Source organism: Cupressus sempervirens, chromosome 3, assembly GCF_028749045.1.
Source record: "Cupressus sempervirens isolate cs-2001-9-10 chromosome 3, ASM2874904v1, whole genome shotgun sequence".
Taxonomy (NCBI): domain Eukaryota; kingdom Viridiplantae; phylum Streptophyta; class Pinopsida; order Cupressales; family Cupressaceae; genus Cupressus; species Cupressus sempervirens.
Window position 1 is genome coordinate 488,534,206 of NC_143120.1, and position 12,027 is coordinate 488,546,232.

Sequence of the window (12,027 nt, forward strand, 5' to 3'; positions counted from 1 at the left end):
GTTGGCTAAACAAGGATAGTTGGAGACGTGTTGGTACAATGGTAGGCGATGCTCAACTCCAAAGAAAATATTATTTTACTCTAAGGACGAAATAACATTGTCAAATAAGAAAACATAAGGGAAAGACTAGCGATTTTTTTGAAAAATTAATGTCCTAAATGTAGATTACATTAACAATTGGACTAAGATTTGGAACCAATTATGTGCAAACTAATGAGTGATTAGCCTAAGATTTGGAATTAAACTATTTAATATCTCGACAACATAATTGACCTCATATGTAAATTATATTCGCCAAATTACGAATTAAGAAATAGAATCCCCAATTATGAAGATTCACCACAAAAAGCCCTACAAATAAAGTACCACCAAATTACACAATGACAAAAGAGGTGATACAAGAAACTTGGGAAAGGTGTCCCAAGGATGTGGCTAAAAAAAAGTGGCTAGAGGCTTCCCAAAGGAGGCGGCAGCTTTGTAGTTTAAAATCCTCTTCGGCCAACGGCTAGAAAGGACGGAATGGTTTTATGTAATGCAAATGATTTTTGGTTAATCAGCGTGAATTCGCCTTTCGTCATTTTACTCGTTTACACACCCAACAACGCGCCCTCGCTCACTCATCCGATCTGTCATTAGCATATGCACAGCTTCCCTTCACATCGTGTATGGCTTCCCGCTCTCAGACGGTGAGTGTTTTTTCTGCCCTTTCTTTCAATCTCTCCAACTAATCAAATGAAAACCAGATGTGTTCGCTTTCACACATTTATTCCGGCGTTCCAAACAGTTGTATTTCTGCCCTTTCTTTCACAGATGTCTTTTGCACAAAACGGGATCATGTTACTGCAAATTAGGGTTTTGTAGCAGGGCATTGTATTTCGCCATTAAAACTTTAAATGGAACCCTATTTCAGCTGAATGGGCGTTCTCTGTGCTTGTGCGTGCAGGATTTGGGTTGGACTGAAGAGTTTTGATTTTGGCATGGACGGGAATCCAGTTGAGTTCTTTGTAGTTTTCTTCAAAAATGGGCCAGAGAAAAAACAAAAAGACGTCTGCAGGAGTTGAGAGGTCACTGACATCCATATTGAATTCTTGTTCGGTTACTAGTAATAATCAGAGGTCAATTGAGAAGAGCTCTCCCCGGTCTCGAAAGTGCACCATTGTTGAAAATAATGGAAATGGCAGTGGCACTGCCCCGATGAATGACCTTGTTATTTCGAAAAGGGTGAGAAGCAGGGGCAAACATCCTGGCAAGGAAAATGCTGTTGAGGCAGAGCCAGATGGCGAAAATCCGTCTAAAAGGAGGAGCAGAAGAATACGATCAAAAGGTGTACAAGATACCCTGGACAACGAGCAGCCGGAAAATGAGAAGCTTCGTGCGGCAAATGCTGTTGTAGAAGTAGATTTTACGGCAACGAAGCATAAAAATGTAGCTACGAGGAGTTCAGATGGGGACGGTAGTCAAGTGAGAAGAAGCAAGCGGAGTCGTGTCCAAAGTAGCACTGCTGCTGGATCTTCTACTGTAAAAAATCACGACATGGCTGATGCTTGCTTGAAGAAAAATCTCGACAAAGCATGCGATCTAACAGCTACAAGTCGTCCCCCCCAAGGGTCCTTGTTGCCACGGACAGAAGCTGAAGTTGTTGAAACAGGTAGCAATTCTGTCCCCAACACACCTGCTATCAACCTTACGCAGGAAATGCACCACATTTCTGATGATGATGGCCGCCCAAATGCGTTGGGTATGAAAGACAACTCCTTGCACAAGTGCCAGAAGAACGATGATAACTTCGATGAGGATGATGGTGTTGCAATTTCTATAACAGAGGTTGATTCGGTCTCTAAGTTGTTAAAATTCTGTGTACCATGCTTAATGAACTATTCAAATTCTCTTTCAGTTTGCTATGCTTTGAATTGAACTAATATCACATCACTTGTGTCGAAAAACTAATTTCTCCCACAGATAGAGAAGAATTACTCAAAATTACATGCTAAGTACCGGAAATTAAAGGTGATGTTGTGTCTTATTTGTTTTTCTAAATTTGATTTGTTGCTTTTATTTAAAAAGCTCTAACCTTGCTTTTAACATATTTATACAGGCAAGGAAGCTCGATGAGGTTGATGCTCATATGGGACAGCAAGTCAAAAAATTCAATGCGTACATCAGTGGTACGTGTTTTAAATCCAAGTTCCTTTTTTATCAGTGTATTATCTTTATATGCTTGAATGGATTTTCCAAATTGTCATTTTTTTCCCATGAAAGATCATTGCTGATGAAACTTCTTGTTGATGATACAGAATGCAGTAGGGATAAACTTGTTACATTTGCTTGTGGAAAATACTCATATATCATAGTCTTCATGTAGAAGCATTATCTAGTAGTTCTAATAGATTTGTCATCTGGTAAACTTTCCTCTAGATATGTAGACCAAGAAACATGGTATGAGTTTATCTGAGAGCCAGTGTTCTAAAGACCCTAATCGCAAATTTTTACAACTTATCTCATGGTGCCTAGAAAAAATATCACATGCTTGGTAAGATCATGCTGGAGTTTGTTTTGGTCTGCCTGGATTTTGTTTATAATCTGCTGTATAAATATTAAAATGTCATGCATAAAATAGGCTGCATTTAAAATGAGTAGAAGCATGTAAATTACATCATTTTGCATCACTAATAATTTGATGTTGTGCACTATCTTGGTATTTTGACAATGAAACCTGAGGACTCGCCCCCACCCCGCCAACAACCTCAAAGTACCTGTCCTTGAGATGTCCCCGCATTGGGTACTGGAGGACCCAAGTCCCCCCACCTCTGCCATTCCGCAACACGTCACCACCAGGAAGGATACTTGAGAATTTTGATTCTTGAATGTTATTACTGGATACGTACTATGTTACTATGTTGAATGTTCAATGGTTCTGGTTTGAGTGATAATTTTGCTATGTTCAAGTAGTTCAATTTGGTATATTATACTGAAACATCATTTCATAACTAGTTTTTCAAGTTCCATATGAATAGTATGCAAGAACACCTCGCCTTGTTGCTGCCATCCCCTCACGTCTCAAAATCGAGGCCCTTTGCCCCCCTATCCTGGAAACTGGTCTCAACGTACCCCAACACTGGTGTTACACTGCATTTTGTTAAAGTTTAGTCCAGAAAATAATGATAAACAACAATAAAGAACATCAAAATAGATACAAAAGACACGAGATTATCCGAGGAAAAACTTCCATTTGAAGGAAAATCCCAATCACACCAGCAAAATATATGTTTTATTCATAATAAATAGACAAGTACAATGCTTTCCACTTGATGTATATATATAGAATTGAGAGACTCTTCACATCACAATCAGAGGTCTCTTCAATTTTCAAAAACAAGTATTTTCATATTTCGAAATGCATGCCTCTTCGCATGACGCATGTCACAAGTCTCTTTATATAATATTATCTCAAATAAATATTATAAAAATCTACTCCAGCTGTTAACACAATATATACATATTATCCCATTTTTAACATGTAGCAACAATATATAGCAAAATTAGAGATAAATATCTCTATAGCAGCTACAATCTTCAACACTCCCTCTTAGCAAGAGAGAATCTTTAGTATAACTGACACACATATCTGCAACCAAAGATGTCATTGACAAATTCTCATCATACCAATTCTCATTAAAACATGTTATCTTGACATGACATAATCGAACGGTGACTTGTTTAGTGCATAAAATTTAAGTCATGGAGTCACACACATGACTTCCACCATGCCCACTTGCAGAGGGTGGTTCACCATAGCTACTCGTAGAGAGTGGAATAGGGGCTTTCATCTTAGACTTCTCCTAAGTAAGAATGTTTTTCCACCATGCCTACTCATAGAGGGTGATCCACCATACCTACTCGTAGAGGGTGGAATGAGGGCTTTCAGCTTAGACTTGTCCCAGAGAAGAATGCATTTCCACCATGCCTACTCGCAGAGGGTGGTCCACCATACCTACTTGCAGTGGGTTGAACAAGAGCATTTTGAATTTTAGAAGTCTGTTTAAGAGTGGCTAAGATTCTCTCTCAACATGGACTCCCTCTCATTAGGGACAACTTTGATCACCACAATGAGATAGCTAATTCCAATTTGACATAGACTAAAGGAATTATTCAAAGTCCCCACTTCATTAGACACAAACATAGCTAATTCCAATTTGACATAGACTGAAGGAATTATTCAAAGTCCCCACTTCAGTAGACATAGACATAGCTAATTCCAATTTGACATAGACCCGAACCATCTTCCTTTGATACGTAACGTCTTGCTGAAGCTGAAAAGTCCCCACTTGTATATGATCTCCTCTTTTATGAAGATGTGCAACATCAATTCAGTTCCATGAGTATAAGCAGTGTCCCCATCTGCATATAATCTCTTCATCATCCTACTGCTTCTTGTCCCGCAATCATGAGGGATTAATAATGACTCATAAGATCAAACTTATTATGAAGAGATTTATAGAGATCAATGCTAAAAACAATCACTATTTCCAAAAAACAATATTCCAAGATATAACCATAGAATACTTATCTCTTTGTAGTCCAGTTTTCTTCTGCCGTTCATAGTGAAAAAAATTATTGGTCAGCTGTTCCAAACAATGTATCTTTATACGTGTACTGATCTAGAACCTTACACATTGGTTGTTGGTGTGTTCTTCCAGCAGATTGACTGCCAATAAACATGGCTCTCTCTAAATACGGATTGACTGCACATACTCACACGTTATTTCCTTGCAGCTAAATTCTGGAACTGAAAACTGATCTTGAATTTCCTGTTGGTGCCTCCTTTGCGAAACTAGTGATTAGAGCATTGAAGAATAGAGACGTGAATTAATTCTGGATAGTTTTGGGCAACTATTTGGTGCCAAATTGATCTGATGTATTTGATCAAATACCAATAGAAATGATACCACCATAAAGAACAATATACTGAAGGAATTATTCAAAGGTTCTGAAAAAATAGAGATAAAAAATTACTGAAGAAAATTTCTACTTATCTCTTAACTTGTACGCACATTTGATCCATGTACTACTAACAATCATTAATTAAAATAGATACCAACTTGATTGAGTAATATCGTTCTCAGATGATTTGACATTCACCCAAAAAGAAATGATTTCAGAGAGATGCCGTATTTATGAGCATGCACTTCACATGTTCTCGCTTCCTTTTAACACATCGATGATGATATGTATGCTTCCGCCGAGAAACAAAAAAGATGGAATAATTCTTGAATGTTATAAGGCAAGACGAGCAGCTAGACAAACATTGAACTTTCAATCTACACATAAAAGAGGTGTCGTGAGTGCAGAGCATAAACCCCATGTGACATGAAAAGAACTATGAGTAGCAGAGAATCACCAACATGAATGCCATGTCATATGCTGAGAAGGCTTTACACATGGGCGATAGTGAATAAATATGAGCTGATAGAAGATGCTCTGGCTAGACAAAAACATAATAACAATGCCACAAAAATAGGAAATATACAATTGAACTTTGCAGTCATACAACACCCCTTTCCAATACGTGTAAGAGCGTCCAATGAATGACATAAAGCATATGTCTCTGACTAGGAACCAACAGCTAAACCAGAAAGTTTCCCAACTTGAAGTATATTATGAATGGAGAAAGGACACATCTCGAATAGGAATAATACATATGAAAGGAAACTGAATCAATAAAGGCATGCATGTATCATGTATTTCTCTCATAGCTATCACATTTGGCCTTATGCATTCTCCTTTATTGCTGTTATCAAACTCGACTCTAATACCATGTTAAAGTTTGGTTTAGAAAATATTGATAAACAACAATAAAGAAGATCAAAATAGATACAAAAGACACAAGATTATCTTGGGAAAACCCTTCCACTTGAAGGGAAAAACTTAGCCACACCAACAAAATATTTCTGTTATTCATAATAAATAGACAAGTACAACACTTTCCACTTGATTTATATATATAGAATTGAGAGACTCTTCACATCACAACCGAAGGTCTCTTCAATTTCCAAAAACAAGTCTTTTCATATTTCCAAATGCATGCCTCTTCGCATGAGACATGAGACATGAGGCATGACACATGACACATGTCTCTTTGTAAGAATTTGCCTTAGGGCAGAATTCACCCAAGACCAAAGAACTCAAACACAAGCACAACAGTAGACCAAAGAGAGTACGATTAGAATGACGATATATTCATTCAATATGCCATATAAAAGTACACTAGGAGTGCTTGCATATAAAGGCCTCTGGAGAGTTTCTAGAATGCATAGAAGTCAGCAACATGACGAGTCATACAAGTAGGCACATGTCCACTAGATATGGGTTATCCTCCATTAAGCACGGAAGTAAGTGCGATGATGAGAGGATAAGCCTACAATGGTGTAGCACGCAAATTTTTGTTGTTGACAACATGTGCTAAAAAGGTAGTGCGAATAACTGTGTTGTCTACATGACAACTCAGTGAATGATGCAAACTCCAGTGTTGTAGACACCATGTGCTGAATTAGAGTTGCGTACTTCTGTGTTGTGAACATGACAACCCATGAGAGTACACAAACTCCTAAGTGTCTCACCTAAATAAATAATAAAATAATGCAATATAATAAAATAATACATTAATGTAAGTAAACTTAAGTAAAGTGTAAATAGTAAATACTTATTTACACCAACACCCCCCCTTAAGTGCAACTTAGGGGAATGCCCTTAAGCTTACAAAATCTGGGATGAAGTGCATGATGGGTCCCGGCTACTAGGACATGTTAGGTACCCATGTACATAATGAAATGCAATCGCTCATAAAGTCGAGAAAGAGGGAAAACCTCATGGGAAAAACCCTCCCCCAATAAGAGAGATGAAAAACACATACGATGTATGGATGGATGGAGTAATCAAGACCCCCCCCATTACGACATACATCCAGTGTATACAATAGAGAAAAATGAGAAGAGGAAGAAAGACAGGATAGGCTCCCCCGCCTCCCCCCCCCCTAAAGAAGAATGCCTGCCATTGACTGCTCCGATAAAGAAGCTGATCCAAGACTGTAGAATGATGTTCCTCCCCTTAGGAAGAAGCAAGGCCAAAGGTACAAATGAGACGATTCTGTTGTGCATGGAAAGAATCCCATGGATAAGTGATGTCTTTGAAACCTGCTCAACTGGTTGAATAACTTGTCTCAAAGAATTGTCTGTCTCCTTAGCTGATGAAGAACCCCTCTGTAACTGCTGATCATAAGTATCCACAATCACTTCAACTTGTAACAATCAATCATGTAGAGAATGAACGAGAGGGTCGGATGGAGCCCTCGTGACAACTAAAGAAGGTGCTTTTGCATCAAGAAGAAGAGGCCGATCATCAATACTTTCCCCCAAATCTGTCACTAAAGCTGGACCTGGAAGACTGGATGTACCCTCCAGTGCTGGACCTATCACTGTGGTGATATATGCATGTGGACTGGACTGATGTAGTGACCTCTCGTTGCAACTGTCGATAGAACCCCACGTGTCTGAATCTGTTGAAACACTATCACTGGTGTCACTATCAATTTCCACACGATATGATGTGCGGAGAGGATTAGAGGACAAGCTGGTTGATCTTTCCTCAAAGTGTACATCCTTCTCCACAAAAATCTGATGTGTCTCTAGATCCATGAGTCTATATGCCTTCACACCGTCTTCATAACCAATGAAAGTACAAGGCTGAGGTGACTGTGCCTTGCATCCGTTGGAAGATATCTTTGCCCATGCAGGACAACCGAAGACTTGGAAGTGTGTCACAATAGGTTTTCTGCCGCACCATGCCTCAAAAGGAGTCTTGCCATCTAAGGCTAGATGAGGAGACCTGTTAACAATGTGAGTGGCACTACTAATTGCTTTGACTTCAAGTGATGGATCTAGAGACTTGGCTTATATCATGCAACTTGCCATAGACTTAAGAGTTCGGATCCTCAATGCTGCGACATCTGTCTTATGCGGACCGAATGCCGGTGGATTCTGAAGATTAATTCCCTCAAGTCTGCAAAAGTCTGTAAGTCTTCTGTTCACATATCTGCTTTCATAATCCATTCGGAGAACTTTGATGGTTTTGCTCGATTTCTGTTCAACATGATTCTTGAAGGCTAGAAATTTGTCCAACACTTCATTCTTATGATGAAGAAAGTAGACCCAAGTGTACCTTGAAAATTCATCAATGAAGGCAAGTATGTAGCGACCTTGACTGACTGTTGTCACTGTAAAAGGTCCTGCTAATACCATGTGAACCATCTGTAGAACAACTGTTGCTCTTGAAGACTTCCCTTTCTGTAACTTCTCCTCTAGAAGCATATCCACTGAATCTGTTGAACATTCACCTGTGGAAAAGTTGATTGTTGGTAGACCTTTGACCATTTTATTTAAGCAAAGTTGTTGAAGATAGCGGAAGGCAAGATGACCAAACCGCTCATGCCATAACTGCATTGTTGAATTGGATTGAGATAACAAGGCTTTTGAAGGAGACTTGGGCACAAAATGGGAGAAAGAGTACAACTTTTTGTCATGATTCACTTTCCCCACTGCAACCAATGAGTCGTCTTTTAGACTGTGCACCTGTACTGAGTTAGGAAGGAACTCAACTCTATGACCATCTCCAAGGTGAGTGATTTGGTAGATTGATAGGAGATTTGAACTTAGGTTTGGAACATAGAGAACATCTTAAAACTCTCCATTTTCCATCTCCACGTTTACTTTTCCTTCAACTTCCATTTTGGTATCATCTCCCACGAAGATTTGTGGTACCTTTGACTGCTTCAATGAAGAAAAATCCTCTTTTGAAGAACCCATGTGATATAAGGCACCAGAGTCAAGAATCCATTCCTTTGAAGAATTTGAATTTGCCATGAGTGCTTGCCATTTGCCCTTAGAATCTGAAGAAGACCCTTTATCCTTATAAGCATTAGGCAGTGGAACATTATGTTTCTTCATGATAGAGGTCAACTCATCAATCTTCTTATGATAACACTCATGTTCTTCGTGACCCATTTTCTTGCAATAAGCACACTTTTTTTTTGTTCTTATTATTGTTGTCCCCCTTCTTGTTGGAACTTGAGGAAGACTTGCCTTGTTGATTGGATTGTGGTGTTGTCTTTTCTGCATCCTCTGATTTTTTCTTCTTCCACTTCTTATTCTTACCCTTTCCTTTATTTGAAGACCGTCCAACTGAATTTTGAGAAACCTAATTATTGGCCACCAATGCTTTAGACTTAGGTGAATTGAGAATCCCCATTGATTTCAACTTCTCTTCTGTATCCAACAAATCAACATATTCATCAAAGGAGACTTTCTTATAGGCAGACCCTAATGTAGTCTTTGAGGTGTTATAAGAAGAAACAAATGTGGAATACTCTGATGGCAGCTTATTATGTATGAGATAGATCAATTTGTCATCTTTGATAGAACTCCCACAGTCAGTAAGCTTTGTTCTTAATTCATTCACCTTGATGATGAAATCCTATATAGAATCAAATGACTTAAGATCTAAGGAGACAAGCTCATCTTCAATTTTGAAAACATCCTCTTCAGACACTTTCCCATATAGGTTTTTGAGGGTATCCCAAGCTTCCTTGGGTGTAGAAGACTTCTAATTTGATACATGATCTTGTCATCAACCCCCAAACATATGTCACCTAGGGCTTTTCTTTCTATTGCCACCCAAGCTGAAATATCACTTGTTGATACATTATCACCTGCTGGTTTAGGAAGGGTACGATCGACATATTGAGAAACTCCATTGTGCATTAAATGATACCACATTTTGATGGACCATGTAACATAGTTATATGGAGTTAATTTTGGAAACTTAAAATTTTCCATAATGCAGAAAATGAAAGAAAATTGCAGAAAAGAAGGAACACAACACCAAGAACACCCCCCCTTTTCACTAAATCAAGAAACCCCCCCAAAATAGATGCTTTTAACACTTTATAAGTAGTGCGATTACAATGGCCACTTGCCAATTTTGGCCTTTGTGGACTTCTGATTTTGCTTGTTACAACCTCTTGAAAGATTAGAAATTTGGAACTTTACAATGTACAACAATTTGAAGTAATACAAAGCAAAGAAAGACCCTATTTCTAAAAGTGACACTTTTGTCCACACAACCCTACAATCTGATTCCAGATTTGGAAAGTAGACGAAAAATAACACACTTTCAAAAAAAAACGGAACCTGTTTTCGTATCTAGATAAGCCTGTACGGAGCATTTGAAGTTGCAAAATGCAGGATTAGACAGGTATAGTCGCCAAAAGACACAATTTCTAACAAATCCGTGCATCAAAATCAGAAAAAAGCTACACCACTGAAAAGTTTAGGAAATTCTACCCAATTTCAAAAAAAATCGCACCTGATTTGGAGTCCGGATGATTGAGATATGGCCTCCCAAAGTTAGACTGCAAAATCAAAAATCAATCTGGAGAGGGATTGCATCAGCAAAAGACGGGGTTAAATTTGACGGTCATACAAACATCGCAACAATTCAAATTTGCCCTAGAATGATGGTCAAACGATTGTCAAATTTATGGTCGTAGAATGATGACGTCACTGACCCCAAGCCTAGTGATGACGTCAGTATGGCATCATGATGATGTTAGCATCGTACAACCTATACAAATGGATGGCATGGCAAAGTACGATGTACAGATTCGCTGATCGGGCCGCATAGTCGGATGTACGAAAGATGACGTGTCTTCCATGTGTTGCTGATGTGTCTGGAAAGTCACTGTGTGACATGGCAACAGGTGGGCAGAGGTGGCAATGCCATGTGGGGCTGATTGGACCTTGGCTGTCTACTGACTGGGACGGGTGAGGCACTGTGTCAGCTGTCCGGATGTGGCAATGCTTAGTGAATAAAAATGCAGCGTGTGTCTTCGTGCTGCGGTTGTTGCGTGTCAACTGTGGTGTACACGTTGGCACTGGAAATCAGCACTGTCCATCGGAAATTGCAAGTTGTCGTTGCCGGAGTTTGGTTTTTCGGCGCTGGACTGTTATATGGTGGGTAGTGTTATAATGTTTTATCCCACATTCGTGGGTAAATTGCATGCAATGTGATTTAAAACCAACACTTCGCAGCACTTAAAACAAATGAACAACCACTAGATGTAGTGGGCTTCGCCGATTGGTCGGATTGTTAGCTGGATTTGTTGCCTTGGCTGCTGGTAAGAATATTGAATGAAGGCCGGATTTAGCAGAGTTAACCAGAATAAATAGAGAAGCCCGCCGAATTGATAAGGTGCCTGCCAAATTAATAAATAGTCTGCAAGCCGGGGTGTGACTGCCCGGTTTTGCAAATTTTTTTTTTCCCTGCTAGCCTGACTGGGCAGAATAATTTTTCGAATTTTTTTTTTTCAAACAAAAATTGGAGAGATTAAAATTAAATTCAGATCTGAAATAAATTCGTAGATCAAATTAGATCATACCCAATTTGCAAATCGGTGCCTTTGGGTGCCGGTTTGCAAATTTTTTTTGCCTCACGATCAACTTTAGCCCAAAATAGGTAAATTTATAATCTATCTTCACCAAATTGACATTCCAAACGCAATGACGAAGTTAGATCTTGCTCTAGATGCTCCCAATTTTTGCAGATACTCCGGATTCGGGTCGAGGTGCTGAAGTATGAACGGTCTCGAACGACTGTGTAGAGAATCTCCTTGAGCTCTGATACCATGTAAGAATTTGCCTTAGGGTAGAATTCACCCAAGACCAAGGAACTCAAATACAAACACAACAGTAGACCAAAGAGAGAGTATGATCAGAGTGACGATATATTCATTCAATATGCCATATGAAAGTACACGAGGAGTGCCTGTATATAAAGACCTCTGAAGAGCTTCTAGAATCCATAGAAGTTAGCAATATGATAAGTCATACAACTAGGCACATGTCCACCAGATATGGGTTATCCTCCATTAAGCACGGAAGTAAGTGCGATGATGAGAGGATAAGTCTACAATGGTAT

At 39.0% G+C, this 12,027-nt stretch overlaps 1 protein-coding gene across 1 annotated transcript in view; it reads left to right on the forward strand.

The window, feature by feature from the left end:
• Positions 1–383: 383 nt before the first annotated feature.
• LOC149567298 (uncharacterized) overlaps positions 384–12,027 on the forward strand; it is a 52,466-nt gene continuing 40,822 nt past the window's right edge. The window contains exons 1-4 of the mRNA XM_089820470.1: positions 384–686; positions 944–1,824; positions 1,960–2,007; positions 2,096–2,165. Of these exons, the coding sequence (XP_089676596.1) occupies positions 1,021–1,824; positions 1,960–2,007; positions 2,096–2,165 (922 nt within the window). The 5' untranslated portion in view covers positions 384–686; positions 944–1,020. The remainder of the gene's footprint in view (positions 687–943; positions 1,825–1,959; positions 2,008–2,095; positions 2,166–12,027) is intronic.